This window comes from Mandrillus leucophaeus, unplaced genomic scaffold (genome assembly GCF_000951045.1).
Source record: "Mandrillus leucophaeus isolate KB7577 unplaced genomic scaffold, Mleu.le_1.0 Scaffold622, whole genome shotgun sequence".
Classification (NCBI taxonomy): Eukaryota; Metazoa; Chordata; class Mammalia; order Primates; family Cercopithecidae; genus Mandrillus; species Mandrillus leucophaeus.
This window is the reverse complement of record NW_012106720.1, coordinates 416,402-438,451: the sequence shown is the minus strand read 5'-3', so window position 1 is coordinate 438,451 and position 22,050 is coordinate 416,402. Positions and strand designations below refer to the sequence as shown.

The 22,050-nt window shown below is 41.6% G+C and overlaps 1 protein-coding gene across 4 annotated transcripts in view; it reads left to right on the top strand.

The window, feature by feature from the left end:
- ZNF143 (zinc finger protein 143) overlaps positions 1–22,050 on the top strand; it is a 63,397-nt gene that overhangs the window by 39,514 nt on the left and 1,833 nt on the right. For all 4 annotated transcript variants that reach the window (XM_012000223.1, XM_012000222.1, XM_012000221.1 and 1 more), the window contains 4 exons: positions 4,045–4,272; positions 7,539–7,687; positions 11,270–11,431; positions 20,211–20,357. In XM_012000223.1, the coding sequence (XP_011855613.1) occupies positions 4,045–4,272; positions 7,539–7,687; positions 11,270–11,431; positions 20,211–20,357 (686 nt within the window). The remainder of the gene's footprint in view (positions 1–4,044; positions 4,273–7,538; positions 7,688–11,269; positions 11,432–20,210; positions 20,358–22,050) is intronic.

The window sequence follows — 22,050 nt, the reverse complement described above, 5'->3', positions numbered from 1 at the left end:
TGCAGTGTCTCCCATTATATGGACAAGATGCTGTGGGAGCAGAGAGGGGGGCAGTCACTTCTGCAGGAATGGGAGAAGCAGTTTGGGAAGGCTTTCTGGGGGAAATTCGGCATACAGACTCAATCCTGAAGTTTACCACATAGGAGAGAAGGGTATTCCTGGCAGGAGAAATGTCATGGGGAAAGGCACAAAGGTATGAAAAAGCATGATACTTAGTGGTTCCATATGACAGGAGCATCAAGTACATGTAGAAGATTTGTACAAGGTGAGTTCTGAGAGGTAGCCAGAGGCCTTGCCTTGCGTATTGTGCTGTCACAGTTAAGGTACCTCCTAAACCTTTTTTTTTTTTGAGATGGAGTTTCGCTCTTGTTGCCCAGGCTGGAGTGCAATGGCGCAATCTCGGCTCACTGCAACCTCTGCCTCCCAGGTTCAAGTGATTCTCCTGCCTCAGCCTCCCTAGTAGCTGGGATTACAGGCATGTGCCACACGCCCGGCTAATTTTGTATTTTTAGTAGAGACGGGGTTTCCCCATGTTGGTCAGGCTGGTCTCAAACTCCTGACCTTGTGATCCTCCCATCTCGGCCTCCCAAAGTGCTGGGATTACAGGTGTGAGCCACCACACCTGGCCAAAGCATCTTTTTATGTATTTATTAGTCGTGTATATCTTCTTTGGAGAAATGTCTATTCAAATCCTTTGCCCATTTTAAAAATTGGGTTGTGTCTTTATTACTGAGTTGTATAACTTTAATTCTGGATCTAAGTCTCTTATTAGATATGAGTTACAGATATTTTCTTTCATTCTGTGGCTGGTTTTTTTTTTCTCTTGATGATATCGTGTATAGAAGCTTTTAATTTTAATCCTCCATTTTGTGGATATAGTTTTGGTGGGTGAGAATGGAATGGCAAATGTGAGAGTAAGGCAGGATATGCATTAGTTTTATAAGACAAATTTTAATTATTGTTTTATTACTGGTATTAAGAGTAAACTTTTGTTAATTCAAAATTAAAATACTTTTTTCTTTAAGACGGAGTCTCGCCCTATCACCCAATGTGGAGTGCAATGGCATGATCTAGGCTCACTGCAACCTCCGCCTCCTGGGTTCAAGCGATTCTCCTGCCTCAGCCTCCCGAGTAGCTGGGACTACAGGCGCACACCACCACACCCAGCTAATTTTTGTATTTTTAGTAGAGTCGGGGTTTCACCATGTTGGCCAGGATGGTCTCCATCTCCTGACATTGTGATCCGCCCACCTTAGCCTCCCAAAGCACTAGGATTACAGGTGTGAGCCACTGTGCCCGGCCAAAATACTTTTTTTTTTTTTTTTTTTTTCTGAGACGGCGTCTCGCTCTGTCACTCAGGCTGGAGTGCAGTGTCGTGACCTCAGCTCACTGCATCCTCTGCCTCCTGGGTTCAAGCAATTCTCCTGCCTCAGCCTCCCAAGTAGCTCGGATTACAGGCCCCTGCCACCACACCTGGCTAATTTTTGTATTTTTAGTAGAGACAGGGTTTCACCATGTTGGCCAGGCTGATCTTGAACTCTGACCTCAGGTGATCCACCCGCCTTGGCCTCCCAAAGTGCTGGGATTATAGGCATGAACCACCACTCCCAGCCCTGATACTCAATTTTTGTGTGCTGTACATAAACATGTACCTACAAATGAGTTCACTTACTGTTAAATAATTATGGCCAGGCGTGGTGGCTCACACCATTGCACTCCAGCCTAGGTGACAGAGCGAGACTCCGTCTCAAAAAGAAAAGAAAAAAGTAATGGAATACAGACTAATTATCTGAAAGCTAGCCATTCAACACATTTTATGGGCAAATTAGCATTCAATAAGAGAGATGCCTACATTAAGTTTGGCCATACCGATATCTTTGGAACATTTAGGTAGAGCAGTGCTCTCAAATGAGGCTGCATAAATCAGTCTTTAAAATAGACTGATAGACTGATTTCCCAGATCCTGTCTGCAAAGATTCTGACATAATTGGACTGGGGTGAGGCCCAGGCATCAGGATGTATTAAAAGCTCCCCAGGTCTTTTAGTAGACTGTTTGAGAATAATTGGAGTAGAGACAGTCAGTATGCAGTTATAAATGTTGGTCTGACCTAAGAGGTAGTTGTGGGCTGGAAGAAAAGATTGGCTAATGATCAAGTAACTGCTACAATAACTGGTCACAATATCTAGTAGAGTGTAAAGATTCAGCCCTGAGAAATGCAGTCCTTCCGCCCCACCCCCCCGCAAGGCTAGTCAGATGACCCAGTTGAGGCAGGCTATGCAACTAGCCAGTAAGGGAGCTCAAAAGCTCAATCCAAATCCTTTCGCCTCTTGGCTGTGGTTTGGTACCACCTAGTGGCAGTTTCTGCTCCAGCCTAAATATCAATTGGGCTGATTTTTCCAAGTTGAGATTGGCTGCCCTTTCTCTTGCCCTCACCACATCTCAACAACCATCCACCAAAATAAGAACATTAACCTGCCTGCTTTGAGAATGGGAACTGGGCAGAGGACAGGAAGCAATCGCCAATTACGTTATGTATAAGACTTATGTTCCAGTATATTAGTGTAATATCTTATTTTGGGTGGGTTTAGTGTGTTTAGAACCACTGGGAAAGGTGCAGTTACCCAAGGAATGTGTCAAATGAGAATAAATCAGGACATGTATATGTATACACACTTTCATATGTACATTTTAAAAATCTGAATTCACACCAATACCTCCAATTCCATTTCACCACAGGGTTCTTCTTTTTTTTTCTTCCCCCATTCCATATTTGTATTCTCCCTTTTCCACAGCTGGAGCCCTTACTTCCAGCAGCATTTGAAATATTTAGTCATTTGCTCAGTGTTTTATTCCAACTAAAATAGTTTCAGAATCTCTTCACCCATACCACTACAGTAAACAAGCCTACTGCAGACGAGCTGAATATTTGTTTGCAATTCTTCCCCTCACCCTCACCACTGAGCCCAAGACTGAGGGCATAAGTCAAATACTGTGTAAATGAGCTACCTTAATTAATTTATTTGTTCCCCCACCCCAACCCCTTCAGTGTAGTTAAAAGTATTCATTTCAACAATTAGGTTAATTTGTTCCAGTTTGCTTTCAGTTTTAGGTCCGTATACTACCACATGTTAGCACTGTCTAGATATTTTGTGATATTAAGTAATATTAATTTTGTTTACATATTTTTTAAGCAAGAACACATCTTTTAGGTATACAGTCTGAAAGAAAAAGAGTGTTACCTGGAACTGTTTCAGAATAATCCTGGTCAGGAAGAAGGGGGAAATGGGTAGTAAATATAAGAAACAATATTGGTCATGAATTGATAGTTGAAGCTGGATGATTGGTACATGGGGTACTATTTCTCTATACTTCTGTGTATATTTGAAATTTTCTGTAATAAAAAGTCCTAAAAATATATGTACTGCCTATAATGTTCTCAAGCTGTTTCATGGGACAAAAATTTAAGTATTTACTTCCCTATGTATTGCCTGCTTGCTCTTAGTAAATACTCAGTAGCTTTTGATTGGATGCAAGAAGTCAGGTTAAGTTAAATGAAACATGTATGTCCTTTCAGATGTATTGACATATCTAACTAGGTTTAATAGACTTTTAAATAAAATCCTTTTTTATTATCTTTATAAAATTCTTAGGAAGCTGCATAAGTTACAGTAATAATAGCATTTATTTTTGTCATTATTAATAGAGTATCACTAACAGTATCTAGGTTATCTAATTATGGGAAACAATAAATTACAGTTTCATTAAAGTTAAACTGGACAACATCTCCATCCTTTTCTCATTCCTTGAGATTAAAGGGAACCTGGTGTTGATGCATGGAGACAGCACTAAGGATGCATACTACCTTTTGAGTCAAGTCAAAACCATAGTTAGGGAATCTTTTCTTGTGTGCTGCCTCATGGTGGGATGAGGAGGGATTTGGCAATTATTTATTTTTAGAGGTATTTTACCCCCTGGGGATGAAGTATGAAATGATTATGCCTACATATGTAAAAGTTGAACTTTTTGTTGGTGCTGTTCTTTAGGGGAAAAGCCATATGTTTGTACAGTTCCTGGGTGTGACAAAAGGTTTACAGAATATTCCAGTTTGTACAAACATCATGTTGTCCACACTCATTCCAAACCTTACAACTGTAACCACTGTGGGAAGACATACAAGCAGATCTCCACGCTGGCCATGCACAAACGGACAGCCCACAACGACACTGAGCCCATCGAGGAGGAGCAGGAAGCCTTCTTTGAGCCACCCCCAGGTGAGAGTTTTGTCTGTTATATTTTGTTTCTGAGTTTGAGAATCAACAGTTATGAACATAATTTATGATTCATAGCATTTTCTCAAATCATAATGTGTCAGTCATATAATCACACAAACACAATTCACAGCTGCAGTAAGTGCTATTGAAGAAAAAGTCTGTGGTGCTCTGGGATGTATAGAAGGGAATGTCAGTCTGGGAGGTCAAGGAAGGAATTTTTAGAGAGATCTGGAGGTTGAATAGAGGTTAACTGGGTGAAGAAGCAGAGGTTGCTGGGAAGGGAAGCAGGAAGCAAAGGCAAGAGAATGTTCCAAATAGAGAGAATGGCACATGCAGAGAGCCAGGAGGTTGGAGAGACCAAAGTAAATTGGAGATACTGGATGAAGCCTGGCCAGTAGGGCAGTACTGCCTGGGAGGGTGATGAAACAAGACTGGAGAGTGAGGCAGGGGCAGCCAGACTGTTTGGGTCCATTAAGGATGTTGGTCTTAATCGTAACAGTAGAGAAGTACTCCCAAATAACTCATCATTGATTCAGGTGCTATTAAGTATGTTATTGTAAGAGACAAAATTATTTGTTTCAGTAAACTCTTGGAAAAATATTTTAGAGAATTACATTGAATTATTTCAGGTAAATAAGCATAGGTAAGTAGGTAAAAGGAAGTAGGTTCTTCTAAAACACAAAGCAAGTTGTCTTATAGTTTCACTGAGTACCTCTAAAATGAAGTAAATTTGAAAATTAAGAGATGGCATCTTTTCTCATTTTTAACAACTGATATTGAAGCATTGAAAAACATTTAGGTGGAAAAAGTTTGTTGAAGAATAAGGGAAAGAACAAGTCATCTGCTCAGATGATTCCTTGTAGTCCTGATTTGTCTTTTCAGGTGTTTGTTAGGTGATGGTAGGAGAATAGCAATTTCATCAGTCTTCATGGTGATTATTTTCTAGCCAAAACACTGTAAGTTTGCATGGTTAGATATTACATCAATTGGGGAGATACTGGTCAAAGAGTACAGAGTTTCAGTTAGTAGGGATAAGTACCATAGATCTGCACAGCGTGTGACTACAAGTTAATAATAATGTACTGTATATTTGACAATTGCTAAGAGAAAGGAAGTAAATAAGATACTACAACAACTGCTGAATCTTTTCAGTTAGAAAGCAGGCTTTAATGATATCAGACTTAAGTTTGCAAGACTCTTTTTTTATTTTTTAACCTTCCTCAAGTCTCTTCCTTAAATGTTGATATTTCAGATTATCAGAAGTTCCTATATTCTTTTTTTTTTTTTTTCTTTTTGAGACAGAGTCTCGCTGTGTTGCCCAGGCTGGAGTGCAGTGGTGCAATCCCAACTCACTGCAAACTTCGCCTCCCAGGTTCATGCCATTCTCCTGCCTCACCCTCCCAAGCAGCTGGGACTACAGGCGCCCGCCACCAAGCCCGGCTAATTTTTTTGTATTTTTAGTAGAGACAGCGTTTCACCGTGTTAGCCAGGATGTTCTCGATCTCCTGACCTCATGATCCGCCCACCTCGCCCTCCCAAAGTGCTGGGATTATAGGCGTGAGCCACTACGCCTGGCCTGGAAGTTCCTATATTCTAGAAAATAGTCTATAATATAATAATATACATTTTATTTTCAAAAAAAAAAAAAACTAGGATTGCTTTTCAAAGTATACGGATGGATTTCTGTTTTCTCTCACATGGTTCCCTGGGTTTTGTAACCTGTTGGAATAATGGTATATAAATAGCTGTGAAACAGAACAAAAAGAAATGAAGTAATGTCTGTCATGGAAATTACACCTTGATGACTGTAGCCATATGAGTGCATGGATTAACCATTGACTTGAGAAGTCCTCTTAGATTAGCATATTAAGTCCTTTGAGGGGGAAACATTTTTTTTGCTCTCTTTCTGACTTCATGGGAGGTGGAAAATGATGAAAGACAGAGGGACCAGGAATCTTCCTGGTTGACAGTTATAGCAGTAATGAACTGTTGAAATTGCTGTTTACTTGCTGGTTCTTTATGAAATAAAGAAGTGATGGAGTTTCCTTTTGTGTCACTAAATTATTAACCATACCTCAGATAATATGCCATACATTGTCTTTACACAGTGAGGTCATTGTGTACTGATGCCTTGCAATCAATCACTTGTGCTAAAGACCAAGTTTAGTATCAGTGAGTATGTTTACAAACCGTTCTGGCTTTGTGGTTAATGTTTATGAAAATGAAAATAGTCTTAACCATTTTTAACAGCTTCTTTTTTTTTTTTTTTGAGATGGAGTTTCGCTCTTGTTGCCCAGGCTGGAGTGCAATGGTGCGATCTCGTCTCACCACAACCTCTGCCTCCCGGGTTCAAGTGATTCTCCTGCCTCAGCCTCCTGAGTAGCTGGGATTACAGGCATATGCCACCAGGCCTGGGTCATTTTGTATTTTTGTTTGTTTTTGTTTTTGAGACAGAGTCTTGCTCTGTTGCCCAGGCTGGAGTGCAGTGGCGCGATCTCGGCTCACTGCAAGCTCTGCCTCCTAGGTTCACACCATTCTCCTGCCTCAGCCTCCTGAGTAGCTGAGACTACAGGCACCTGCCACCACGCCCGGCTAATTTTTTTTTTTATTTTTAGTAGAGATGGAGTTTCACTGTGTTAGCCAGGATGGTCTCGATCTCTTGACCTCATGATCCACCCACCTTGGCCTCCCAAAGTGCTGGGATTACAGGCGTGAGCCACCCTGCCTGGCCTTAATTTTGTATTTTTAATAGAGACGTGGTTTCTCCATGTTGGTCAGACTGGTCTCGAACTCCCAACCTCAGGTAATCTGCCCGCCGTGGCCTCCCAAAGTGCTGGGATTACAGGTGTGAGCCACCGTGTCTGGCCTTTAGCAGCTTCTTAAGTGAATGCGAGAACTTAGTGCATACTTGCTGTATTTGAAGGGTTATTTGCTAGTCTTCCTGTACAGTTCCTCCCCTCCCTGCCTGTAATACACATGCAGTATCAAGTAGTTACTCCAACTAAGAGAATAAAACAGGTCCCTAAAAATCAGAGCATTTAAATATGATACAGAAAAGTTTTTTGTTTGGTCTGCTTTGATGTGGTTTGCCTTTGCAAAAGTGGAGGTGGAGGAATTGGAAGGAGGTCCTGGAAGCCATTTTTATGACTTAGAATATGATATATGTACATTTTAATTTATATAATTTTTTCTTTAATATTTAAAATATCCTATTTTCTAAACAAATGGTTGGTTGGTCAAATAAATGATTGATTTGTTTTAAACAGGTCAAGGTGAAGATGTTCTTAAAGGGTCCCAGATTACGTATGTCACAGGTGTAGAAGGGGACGATGTCGTTTCTACACAAGTAGCCACAGTAACCCAATCTGGGCTGAGTCAACAAGTTACACTCATATCCCAAGATGGAACTCAGCATGTAAGTATTAATCAAAAGCCAAACAAATTAAATCTTTCCGTGAACCTGGGCTTGAAAGGCAGGCTGGCTCCCCATTGAGGAAAACTTTGAAATATCAGGGCACAAAGTTTGGAAACCCTGAGGTTTTCCAGTAGTCTGCTTAAAGAGACTATGTGCAGAGAGATGAGGAGAAAGAGAATGTTTGTGACTGCAGAATCCAAATGGTATTCTTGGTGTAGCTCAGAGGTGAGATGATAAAGGTCAGCCACAGAGAGGCTGAGGTCTTGAGAAGTACTGGATCCATGTGAAACACAGCTCAGAAAAGGGATAGGATTTGGTGGCTGATTAGATCCAGGAGGTGAGATTGAAAAAACAAAGATTTGGCTGAGGTGATCAGCATATGATGGCACCATTAAGAGATCAGGAATCATGAGAGTTCACTCAACTAGCTTCACAGAGTCGATAGAATAGGTATGTTGATTTCCCCCAGAAAAAGCGCAGTATAATGGTTCTCTGATAGTCGAACTTGTTATTATTTTCTAGATGTTACTAGCCTAAAATAATTCCACCTTCATTCCATTTTTAAGCTCTAGCAAAGGCCGTCTCAATACCTGGTGGAAATATGCACAATGTGCTTCTTTTACCCTTCTGTGTCTGCCTCTTTCATGAGAATGCTCTCCTTACCCATCTCTCTTAGGGTTTAATGATTAATCTGCCCTGTTTTGATACTCAGGATTCAAAAGTACAAAGCTCTTACACCATCTCATTTATCTCCTTCCTCATTTTGACGTCACTAATTTCACACTATACTCTTTGTCCTCTGACTGGTATGCAAGATTATTAACCAAGTTTTAATTCTGCATCAGCCTTAACACTTTCTTGAATTAGATCATCACATACAGAGGTCCTCTGGAGGTTGTTTTATATAACCTCCCTCTTCCCTATACACGAAAAATTCCCACTATAGCAGGTCTGAAATAGCCACTACTGGGAAACCCCCAGTGATAAGGCAATTTCTGTCTTAGGCAATGTTGGGCTGGGTGCAGTGGTTCACACCTATAATCACAGCACTTTGAGAGGCCAAAGCGGGTGGATCACTTGAGATCAGGAGTTTGAGACCAGCCTGGCGAAAGTGGTGAAACCCCATCTCTACTAAAAATATTGAAATTGGCTGGTGTGGTGGCACACTCCTGTAGTTCCACCTACTAGGTAGGTTGAGGCAGGAGGATCACTTGAACCCAGGAGGCAGGGTAAGACAACATTGTGCCACTGCACTCCAGCCTGGACAATAGAGTGAGACTCCATCTCTAAATAAATAAATAAGTACATTTTAAAAAGAGGCAATCTGTTCCATTGTTGACTAATTCTAGTGTTTGTTTGTTTGTGTGATTTTAGAGATGGTCCCACTCTGTTGCCCAGGCCAAAGTGCAGTGGCACAACCATAGTTCAAAGGACTACAGGCGTGTACCACCACACCTGGCTAATTAAAGAAACATGTTTTTTTCAGAGGTGAGGGCTCACTGTGTTATCCAGGCTGGTCTTGAACTCCTGGCCTCAGGTGATCCTCCTGCCTCAGCATCCCAGAGCACTGGGATTTCAGGCATGAGCCACCGTAATTCTAGTATTTATCAGACCAGAACCCACCCCTGTATCATCCAGTCATGGCTCCTCTCCGACCATACTGAATAAGTCTAATCCTTCTTCATATATTCCAAAACAACTATCTTTCCCTTCCCAATGTTGTACTTTCTCTACACTTAACCTTCTCATTTCCTTCAGGAATTAGATTTCCATTCCATTCCTTTAATCAGTCAAACGATAGACATTTATTGAGCATCTACCCCATGCCAGACATTTTGGTCAGTGGACTTAGTGTTGGAATCACAGGAAGGGCAGTATCACAGTCTAGTAGGAGAGAGACCCTTTTAGAATGAATAATTTTTCATAATGAGGGGTATATAATTGAGGGATATAGAAAGTGCTGTGGCACCCTGGAGGAGAGAGTAAATTTTTCTTCCTAAAGTAATCTTGCAGATCCTCATAGAGAATGGGTGTTCAGTTGGGTCTTGAAGGATTTTCATGAACTCACCAAACAGTGAAGGGAAGAGAATATGATATTTTCTAGGACTGCAAATGACTAGTTGTGGCTGGAGTGTCAGTTGCTAGTTTAAAAGTAGTGGAAGATGAGTCTGGGGAAGTTGGTAAAGGCCAGGTCATGAAAGGTCAAGAATGCTATGTAAGAAGTCTGGGCTGGGCACGGTGGCCCACACCGTAACCCCAGCACTTTGAGAGACTAAGGCAGGCAGATCACCTGATGTCAGGAGTTTGAGACCAGCCTGACCAACATGGAGAAACCCCATCTCTACTAAAAATACAAAATTAGCCAGGTGTGTTGGCGCATGCCTGTAATTCCAGCTACTCGGGAGGCTGAGGCAGGAGAATCGCTTGAATCCGGGAAGTGGAGGTTGTGGTGAGTCGAGATCATGCCATTGCATTCCAGCCTGGGCAACAAGAGCAAAACTCCTTCTCAAAAAAAAAAGTCTCAACTATAGGTGATGGGCAGTCACAGGGGATTTCAGCAGCAGAGAGCATAATAAGATTTTGTTTCGTTTTGTTTTAGAAAGATGTCAACATGGAGGATAGTTAGGGAAGGGTTAGACTGGATACCTGGAGAGAAGTTGGATTCTCGTAGAAATTCAGATGGGAGAAAAATAAGGATCTAAATTAGCAACAGGAATGGAGAGGAGGAAATGCAATTAAGAAATACTGTATTGCCGGGCATAGTGGCTCACACCTGTAATCCCAGCACTTTGGGAGGCAGAGGCAGGCGAATCACAAGGTCAGGAGATCAAGACTGTCCTGGCTAACACGGTAAAACCTTATCTCTACTAAAAATACAAAAAAAAAAAAAAAAAAAATTAGCTGGGTGTGGTGGCGGGCATCTGTACTGTAGTCCCAACTACTTGGAAGGCTGAGGCAGGAGAATGGCGTGAACCCAGGAGGCGGAGCTTCCAGTGAGCAGAGATCGCACCACTGCACGCCAGCCTGGGCAACAAGCAAGACTCTGTCTCAGAAAAGAAAGAAAGAAATACTGTATTGCCTGTATTGTGTGAACAGTGGCTCACACCTGTAATCCCAGCACTTTTGGGAGGCTGAGGTGGGAGGATCACTTGAGGCCAGGAGTCTGAGACCAGTCTGGGCAACATGATGAGACCCCATCTCTACAAAAAAAAAAATACAAATAATTAGTCAGGAGCAATGGGTCACGCCTGTAGTCACAGCTACTTAAGAGGATGAGGCTAGAGGATCACTTGAACCCAGGCGTTGTAGACTGCAGTGAGCTATGATTGCATCACTGCACTCCAGCCTGGGCAACAGAGCAAGGCCTTGTCTCCAAAAATAATAATAAAATAATAAAATAAGAATTTTTAAAAGAAATATTGTATTGATTTTTTTCTGATGACTGAATGAGTTTATTTCATTCTAAAAGACTTATTTACATTCACAGAGCAAACTTATACAAGGATTAGTCCCAGTCCTTATGTCAGATTGTCAGCTATAACAGGAAACATTGACTGCTTTGTAAAATTCACTGTATTGCAGGTCAACATATCTCAAGCTGACATGCAGGCCATTGGCAACACCATCACAATGGTAACGCAGGATGGCACACCCATCACAGTTCCCGCCCATGATGCAGTCATCTCGTCAGCAGGAACACATTCTGTTGCTATGGTTACTGCTGAGGGTACGGAAGGGCAACAGGTAATTACTTTTTTCTGTTATATCAATCAATACATATATCAGTACCAAAACTGTTACATAGATGTACAATGTGGTACAACAGTTAAGCACACAAACTTTGGAGTGAATAATATTTTGCAACTTCTTAGCTACTTAACCCTCAGAGCCTGTTTTTCCTCATCTGTAAAGTAGGGTGCTAGTGGCATCTACTCCATAAGATTGATGTAAGGATTGAATGAGATAATGTATATAAGATACTCAGCCTACATATATATTAAGTGTTCAGTAGTGGTAGTTATTCCTATTATCATCATTATCAGATACTTAGGAAATAATTGCAAAATTTACTATTTAATTTTTTGAATATGTCATATATTCATATGGTTTAAAACTCAAAAAATATATACAGGTGTGTAATGAAAAGTCTTCATCCCACCCCTGCCTTCATCAACTCAATTCTTGCCTCCACAGATAATCAACTTTTATCAATTTTTTGTGTATTCTTCCAATCATTAAGCATATACAAACAAATACAAATAAGTAAATAGTCATCTCCCCCTTCCTTTTTTGTTAACTAGCCCACAGCTAACATAATAGCTCTCTTTTGGTTTTTGAGACAGACTGGAGTGCAGTGGCACGATCACGGTTCATTGCAGCCTCCACCTCTCAGGCTCAAACAATCCTCCCACCTCAGCCTCCCGAGTAGCTGAGACATGGTGGTATGCACCACCATGCCTGGCTAATTTTTCTGTCTTTTTCTTTTTTTTTTTTAATTGTAGAGACAGGGTCTCACTATGTTGCCCAGGCCTTGGGCCCCCAAAGTGCTGGGATTACAAGCATGAGCCACCATGCCCAGCCTCCATTTTTTTTTTATTGATAGTAAACTAGTCTGTTCTGCATCTTGTATGTTGTCTTTTAGACTTAACAATACATCTTCAAAATCTTTCTATTTCATTATATAGACAGATTCCTCATCCTTTTTTTTTTAAGCTGCATTGTATTCCACTTACGGATGTGCCGTAATTAAAGTCTTTTGCTATTTCAAACAACACATAACCTTGTGCACATGTGATTTTACTTATATAAGTGTGAGTATATATGCTAGATAAATTCCTAGAGCAGGATTGCTGGTGCAAAGATACATGCATTCGTAATTGTGATCAGTGTTGCCAAACTTCCCTTCTAAGGTTATGCCAGTCTCCGTTCTCACTTGCAGGGTTTGATAGTGCCTCTTCTCCTTCAGCATAGTCACCATGGTAGTATCAAACTTTTGGATTTTTGCCAATCTGATGTATTTTTTTGTAGTTTTAATTTTCATTTCACTTAAGTAACGTAATATATTTAAAAACTGTTCTTGTACTATACTAAAGGCAATGTTGAGTCTCACTCTTGAAAAAAGAATGAAGTTGGTGGTCTCATAACACCCTGAATGCAAAACTCAGAATCATAAAGCTTCTAGAAGAAAAGAGAGGCGAATAGTTTTGCAACCTTAAAGATTTCTTGGACTGTATTCAAACTGTAGTAATAATGAAAGAAAAAAAACTGATAAATTGGACTTAATCAAAATTAATTCTGCTCACCAAAAGACACTAAGAAAAAGATCAGACAACTCCCAGACTGAGGAAAAGATATTCACACCATATACACACCCTATATTCACACAATACAAGTCTGAAAACGGACTTGTATTGAGATGTGTAACAAACTTCTACAAATCAACAATGAAAAGATGAACAACCATTAAAAATGAGCCAAAAAAATGTTTTAAATGTACAAATCATTCAGTTGCTCATTGAACAGACCTCCCACAAAAGATACATAACACAAAAAGTGCACATCTCTTATCATCAAAGAAATGCAAATTAATATCACAATGAGAGAGCATTTCAAACCCAAGAAGATGGCTAAAATAAAAAACCAAATGTTGATTTCTCCTAAGAAACTAGTGAGGAAACAACCACCACCACCACCTCCAAATGTTGGCAAAGATGCGGAGCAATAGAACATTCATGTACTGCTAGTGGGAGTGTAAAATGATGTATGTAGCCGATAAGCATATGAAAAGATGTTCAACATCATTAGTCATTAAGAAAATGCAGGCTGGGTGCGGTGGCTCACTCCCGTAATCCCAGCACTTTGGGAGGCTGAGGCAGGTGGATAACCTGAGGTCAGGAGTTCAAGACCAGCCTGACCAAACATGGTGAAACTCCGTCTCTACTAAAAATACAAAAGTGTTAGCCAGGCGTGGTGGTGTGGCACCTGTAATCCCAGCTACTCAGGAGGCTGAGGCAGGAGAATCACTTGAACCCGGGAGGCAGAGGTTGCAGTGAGCCAAGATTGCACCACTGCACTCCAGCCTGGGCAAAAAGAGTGAGACTCCGTCTTAAAGAAAAAAAAAAAAAGGCTTCTGGTTATTTTCATAGGAAACAAATTTTTGTATTAACAGTTTAAGCTATTTTAAACTGCTTATTACGTATTGCCAAATTATTTTTCAGAAAGGTTTAATAATCATGTTATGGATCTAAAAGGTTTCTTTTTCACTGTACTCTTGCTAGCATTGAGGTTTTTTTTTTTTCATATTTACAGAATTAACAAGCAAAAGTTAAATTCTGTTTATTTTCATTTGACCACTAGTGAAGTTAAACCTGTTTTTCATATTTGCCTGCAATCTGTTTTTTTCTTAATTGAGGTAAAATTTACGTAACAATGAAATGCATAGATCTTAAATTTACAATTCAATGAGTTATGTTAAATATGCACCCATATAACTAACATCCTAAACAAAATGTAGAACATTTCTGTCATGCCAGAAAGTTCCCTTGTGATTCCTTTGTAGCCAGTACTCACCCTCCTTAGGCAGAAACTGTTGTGATAGAATTAGTTTTGCTTATTATTATTATTTTTTTGAGAGAGCCTCACCCTGTCACCCTGGCTGGAGTGCAGTGACACGTTCTCAGCTCATTGCAACCTACCGCGCCTGGCTAATTTTTTTGTATTTGTAGTAGAGATGAGGTTTTACCATGTTGGCCATGCTGGTCTCCAACTCCTGACCTCAAGTGATCTGCCCGCCTCAGCCTCCCAAAGTGCTAGGATTACAGCGTGAGCCACTGCGCCCAGCTTAGTTTAACGTTTTGAATATTTACTCACATTGTTGGCATATAATAACAGTTCATTCTTTTTTATTGCTGAGCAGTATTCTATTGTAACAATATACCACAATTTGTTGATATATTCTCCCCTTGGTGAACATTTGAAATGCTTCCAGTTTTTGACTATTATGAATAAGATGGCAATAAAAATTCTAGTAAAAATATGTTTGTAGACGTATACTCTCATTTGTCTTGGATAAATACCTATTCATGGAATTGCTGGGTCATAGAATAGAGGCATATTTACCTTTCTATGATAGTACCAAACAGTTCTCCAAAGTGGTTGGGCTGTCATACACTCCCACTAGCAATGTATAAGAGTTTCATTTGTTCAGTGCTGCTTCTTGTGGTTAAAAAATTTTTTAAGGGCCGGGCGCGGTGGCTCAAGCCTGTAATCCCAGCACTTTGGGAGGCCGAGACGGGCGGATCACGAGGTCAGGAGATCTGGCTAACACGGGGAAACCCCGTCTCTACTTAAAAAAAAAATACAAAAAAACTAGCCGGGCGAAGTGGTGGGCGCCTGTAGTCCCAGCTACTCGGGAGGCTGAGGCAGGAGAATGGCGTGAACCCGGGAGGCGGAGCTTGCAGTGAGCTGAGATCCGGCCACTGCACTCCAGCCTGGGCGACAGAGCGAGACTCCGTCTCAAAGAAAAAAAAAAAAAAAATTTAAAAATAGGCTGGGTGCGGTGGCTCACACCTGTAATCCCAGCACTTTGGGAGGCCAAGGTGGGAGGATTGCTTGAGCCCAGGATTTTAAAACCAACCTGAGTGATGTAGCAAGACCCTGTCTCCACCACATTTGTGTTTGTTTGTTTTTTGAGGCAGAGTCTTGCTCTGTCACCCAGGCTGGAGTGCAGTGGCACAGTCCCGGCTCACTGCAAGCTTCGCCTCCAGGTTCATGCCATTCTCCTGCCTCAGCCTCCCGAGCAGCTGGGACTACAGGCGCCCGCCATCATGCCCGGCTAATTTTTGTATTTTTGGTAGAGACAGGGTTTTACCATGTTGGTCAGGCTGGTCTCCAACTCCTGACCTCAGGTGATCCACCCCCCTTGGCCTCCCAAAGTGCTGGGGTTACAGGTGTGAGCCACCATGCCTGGCCAATTTTTTTTTTTTTTTAATTAGCCAAGCATGGCAGCGTGTGCCTGTAGTCCCAGCTACTCTTGAAGCTGAGGTGGGAGGATCACTTGAGCCCAGGAGGTTGAGGCTTTGGTGAGCCATGTTCATTGTACTACAGCCTGGGTGACAGAGCAAAACCCTGTCTTCTAAAAAAATTAAAAAGAGGCCAGGCACAGTGGCTCACGCCTGTAATCCCAGGAATTTGGGAGGCTGAGGCAGGTGGATCATGAGGTCAGGAGTTCGAGACCAGCCTGGCCAGCATGGTGAAACCCCGTCTCTACTAAAAATACAAAAAAAATTAGCTGGGCATGGTGTGGTGCGCACCTTTAGTCCCAGCTACTCGGGAGGCTGAGGCAGGAGAATTGCTTGAACCCGGTAGGCGGAGGTTGCAGTGAGCCAAGATTGCACCATTGTACTCCAACCTGAGTGACAGCGAGACTCTGTCTCAAAAAAATGAAAAACAAAAAAGAGTTCTGTTTGTTTCATATTATCACCAACATTTGGAGTTGTTTTAAAGTTTTAGCCATTCTACTGGATGTGAAAGGGTCTAGCATTGTGTTTTTAATTTACATATAAAAAAGCTAATATATCACTTGATTATGATGTATTTACTTTTTCATATTTTGCTGGATTGAGTTCACTAATATATTTTTTAAAGATGATTTTTTTAGAGCAGTTATAGGTTCACCACAAAATTGAGAGGTAAGTACAAAGACTTTCCTTATACTCCCTGGCCCCACACATGCATAGCCTCCTGTATAATCAACACCCCTACTAGAGGAGCACGTTTGTTACCGTTGTTGAAACCTACACTGTATACATCATAGTCACTCAGAGTCCATCATTTACATCCGGATTCACTGTTAGTGTTATATATTCTATGGGTTTGGACAAACGTATAATGACATACATCTATCAGTAGAGGATCATACTCCATCAGAGTATTTTTACTGCCCTTAAGATCCTCTGTGACAGTTTGCTAGTATCTTGTTAAAGATTTTGGTGTCAATATATATGAACCATATTGATCTATAATTTTTTTTTTTTTTTTTTTGAGACGGAGTTTCACTCTGTCGCCCAGGCTGGAGTGCAGTGGCACGATCTTGGCTCACTGCAAGCTCTACCTCCCGGGTTCACGTCTTTCTCCTGCCTCAGCCTCCTGAGTAGCTGGGACTACAGGCGCCCGCGACCACTCCCTAATTTTTTGTGTTTTTAGTAGAGACGGGGTTCACCGTGTTAGCCAGGATGGTCTTGATCTCCTGACCTCGTGATCCGTCCACCTGGGCCTCCCAAAGTACAGGTGTGAACCACCGCGCCCAGCCTTGATCTATAATTTATTACGAAATTATAAGAAAAAGTTTAATCTCCTGTTTCAATATCGGGGTTAGGCTTGCCTCATAAAATAAGTTGGGAAGTGTTCTATTCGGTGGTATTTTCTGATAGTTGTGTAAGATTGGTATTATTTCTCCATAAAAGCTTGATAGGATTAATCAGGACACCATCATCTAGGTCTAGAGTTTTCTTTTTTGGGAGGTTTTGTTTTTTTTTTTCCCATGGATTCAAGTTTTTAAGTAGATCTATACTATTCAAGTTATCTACGTTTTTTTGTTTCCATTTTGCTAAGTTTGTTTTTATAAGTTTGTTTCATCTAAGTTTTCATATTTATTGATATAAAGTTGTTCATACTATTTCCTTATTATCCCTTTAATATACATAGGATCTGGGGACCAGGCGCGGTAGCTCATGCCTGTAATTCCAGCACTTTGGGAGGCTGAGGTGGGTGGATCATCTGAGGTCAGGAGTTCAGGACCAACCCAGGGCAACATGGTGAAACCCCGTCTCTACTAAAAATACAAAATTAACCAGGTGTGGTGGTGCACGCCAGTAGTCCCAGCTACTCAGGGGGCTGAGGTGGGAGGATCACTTGAGCCCAAGAGGCAGAGGTTGCAGTGAACTGTGAGATAGCACCACTACACTCCAGCCTGGGCGACAGAGGGAGGCCCTGTCCCCCCGCAAAAAAGAAAAGAACAGGCAGTGGAAGCTAAAGCAATTCTTAGGGGAAATTTTGTTTTAAATGTTTGTATTGGGAAAAAAAGTTTTAAATGCAATGATCTTAGTTTCTACCTTAAGAAAAATTAAAAAGTAAATGGAAGGAAATAAGGACTGGGCACAGTGGCTCATGCCTGTAATCTCAGCACTTCGGGAGGCTAAGGCAAGCGGTCCCAAGTAGCTATGACCCAGGCTGGCCTCAAACTCCTGGGCTTCAGGGATCCCTCAGCCTCAGCCTCCCAAGTAACTAGGACTGCAGGTGGAAGCCACTGCTTCTGGCAAAAAAAAAAAAAATTAATTAATTAAATTCTTTGTCTACTGCCTTCTGGAACTCTAATTATATGTATATTAACTTGATGTTGTCTTACAAGTTGCTGGGGATCTATTTGGTTTTTTTGCCTTTTTGAGACAGAGTTTTCGCTCTTGTTGCCCAGGCCAGAGTGCAAATGGCACAATCTCATCTCGCTGCAACCTCCACCTCCCGTGTTCAAGCGATTCTACTGCCTCAGCCTGCCGAGTAGCTGGGATTACAAGCACTGGCCACCACGCCTGGCTAGTTTTTGTAATTTTAGTAGAGATGGGGTTTCACCATGTTGGTCAGGCTGATCTCAAACTCCTGAGCTCAGGTGATCCACCCGCCTCAGCCTCTCAAAGTGTTGGGATTACAGGTGTGAGCCACCACACCTAGCCTATTTGGGGTTTTTATCAATCTTTCTCCAGGTTCTTCAGATGGAGAATGTATATTAATTTGTCTTTGACCTTGTTCTCCTCCCTCCGCCTCCTGAGTAGCTGGGACTACAGGCACCTGCTAATTTTTGTATTGTTTTTGTTTTTGTTTTTTTTAGTGGAGATGGGGTTTCACCATGTTGACCAGGCTGATCTCAAACTCCTGACCTCAGGTGATCCACCTGTCTCAGCCTCCCAAAGTGCTAGGATTACAACGTGAGCCACCATGCCTGGCTAAGCAATTGTAATTTTAAAATTGCATTCTGGACCTTGTGGATGACACATTATAGAGATTATGAATTTTGTTATCTTTCTGTGGAGAATATTGATTGTTTTTTTTCTATTAACTAGTTAAATTATGTGTTGAGGCTGGGTTTTGTACTTTGTTAAGGCAGATCTGTTTCAGTGTTGCCATTATGTCTTAGGGTGAATATTTAATCCTGGGATGTAATCTTACCTCATAACTTGGTAAGATTGAAACTTCAAATTCCATCTCTTTTTGGTGAGTTGCACTGAAAGCTCTCCTTAACTTCTCAGCCTTCTAGATGCTGCTTTGCCAATCTTGTTGGAATGTTATTGGAAACTGGAAATATTTGTGTTCAGGGATCTTAAGGATTTGAGGACAGTTTATACAAAGATCTGGGGGCTCCCTGCTCAGATTCTTTGCTTTCTGGGCTATTCTCTGTACTGCTATTCTGGCAGCCCTGGACTCCATTATCTTTAACATTAAGTTGCCCCATGCTGCTCAAACTGGGTAGTGCCCTCAGTGTGAAATCTGTAAACACAAATGTAACACAGTGTGACTCCCTTCTTTCGAGAATCCCTTCTAGTTTCTTCCAGTTTTTCATTGCTGCTCAAAGCCTTCAAGTAGTTGCTTTTTCGTATTTTTGTCAAGGGTTTATAATTGTTATCTGCAGGAAAGTTAGCCCAATATAAGCTACTTAGACATTGCTGGAATGAAATCTGTTGTTCTTATAGAATTAGGGAACATTACTGGGATTGGTCCAAGCTAAATATCTGTTAGCTTAAAGTGTAGCATTTTTAGTGGGTGAATAGCCAAGTAAAACAGCAGTTTTCATTTTTAATCTATTCTTTCTCTGAATGTGGCTGAGTAAAATTTTAGAATATCATCTAACAGAAATAGTTAATTGCCATTTTCCATGTTATCTGCCTTTTTAAAAAAGTTGTATTTGTGGTATAAGAGCCACAAAAGCACGTTTAATCCTCCTGGCTAGATGCTGCAAGAGGAGTATGGGGAGATTCCATACAGTCTAAAATGGGAAATGAGTGTGAGATGAGATGCTGTTTGTCAGTAATACCACTGGACCTTTCAGTTTTCCTAGTTAAATGGAAATCTAATTTTAAATACGACAAGTAAACAGGAAAATAATCATTTATTTTCTCCTATGATCCAATCTCAGGGAAAAAAAATGGACTTTTGAGGTACAAATTAGTCCACATGCATAACTTCCCAAGCAGCCCCTTAGGGGTAATTGAACCTAGGTACTGCCACATCTCCCTGGCTAATGGGGCCTGGCATAGCAGATCCATTTCTCCAGTGTCCTCTACCCTGTTTTGCCGTTGGCTTACTTCATAACCTTAAATAATGAGCCTCAACTTCCTTCCAATATAGGCTTTGACAAGTCTATGGTCAGAGGAGTTTTTCTTTTTCAATTTGAAGACAGTCCATTGTATTAAGTGTCCTTTAACCTATTTAAATCTCAGATTTAATTCTTCATGTGTGTGATTTGTTTTGTTAGGTTGCAATTGTAGCTCAAGACTTGGCAGCCTTCCATACTGCCTCATCAGAAATGGGGCACCAGCAGCATAGCCATCACTTAGTAACCACAGAAACCAGACCTCTGACCTTAGTAGCAACATCCAATGGCACCCAGATTGCAGTTCAGGTGAGTACCAAGGCAAGCTGTCCTCAGTTGACAGCAGTGCTGCTCATAGCTCTCAACTTTGTACACTGTGCTTTGTGTATAACCTTTATAGGAGGCAAGGTACAGAATAATCTCCATCACCTAGCCTACTTTAAGGAAATTGCAGTGTTTGAGGTGGACTCAAAGAGACCAGCACTTTGTTCTCTACCCATCTTTTCATATTCTAGGGGAATTTATAGCAATTAAAAAAAAACCTTCAGGTGTACATCCCTGTGTGCACCCACCCAGGCATCTTCAAATTAGGCAGGGGTCTATAAAGCACTTAAGAGCTACTCCTTAGAGCGAAACCTAGTGGCAACACAAATCCTAAATAAGTCTTCTGAGAATCTGTGCATAGCCCCCATTTTAAAGAGGGGAATGTCAGAAGAGTTAGAAGGAATCATTCTCTGGGAAGCAGAGAATTTAGAATCTTAGGTGCAGCTGAGCATGGTGGCTCATCCCTATAACCCAGCACTTTGGGAAGCTGAGCCACGTAGGTAGCTTGAGCTCAGGAGTTAAGAGACCAGCCTGGGCAACATCGTGAAAACCCGTCACTACAAAAAGCACAAAATTAGCTGGGTGTGGTGGTGGGTGCCTGTAGTGTCCAGCTATTTGGCGGGGAGCTGAGGTAGGAGGATTACTTGTACCCAGGGTATTTGAGGCTGCAGTGAGCCAAGATTGTGCCACTGCACTCCCGCCTGGGTAACAAATGAGACCCCAAAATAAAAGAGACCAGCCTGGGCAACATGATGAAACCCTATCTCTACAAAAATACAAAAGTTAGCTGGGTGTAGTGGTGTGCACCTGTAGTCCCAGCTACTCTGGTGGCTGAGGTGGAAGGATCACTTGAGCCAGGGAGGTTGAGGCTGCAGTGAGCCAAGATCGCACCACTGTCCTCCAGCCTGGGTGACAGAGCGAGACCCTGTCTCAAAAAAAAAAAAATAAAGTAATATAGAATCCTAGGGGCTAGGTGCAGATTACCTGTCCTTAGGGAGATTTCTTCCCCCCATGTGTTTACTTGATGAAGAGTTAGAACACACTAGAAGAAATGTCAGCTGTTGGTTTTATGTAGTTTGTGGGTATAGAAGCCAAAGGCTCAAGAAGCTCTCTTTTGTTGACTGAGGTAAGCATCTTTTGTCTCTTGCATGTATGAAGATTTTTTTTTTTAAGTTTTTGTTCATTTAAAAATAGAGATGGGGTCTCACCATGTTGCTCAGGCTGGTCTTGAACTTCTGGGCTCAAGTGATCCTCCTGCAGCCTCCCAAAGTGCTAGGAATGTAGTCATGAGCCATCATGGCTGGACTGTATGAAGAGTTTATCAGAATCCCAAATAAATTGCAGGCCAGGCACAGCAGAAAGAAAGAAAAAGAGAGAGAGAGAAAGAAAAAGAAAGAAAGAAAGAAAAAGAAAGAAAGGAGGGAGGGAGGGGAGAGGGGAGGGGAGGGGAGGCTGAGACAGGATAGGGTGGCTGAACCAAGGAAGCGGAAGAGTCTGCCCCTCAGCCTGTTCCTCTGAGGTGGGAGCCTCAGCCTCCCCAGCAGCTGGGACTCCAGGTGCATGCTGCCATGCCCAGCTAATTTTTGGTTTTTGAGACAGAGTCTTGCTCTGTTGCCCAGGCTGGAGTGCAGTGGCGAGATCTTGGCTCACTGCAAGCTCCGCCTCCCAGGTTTACGCC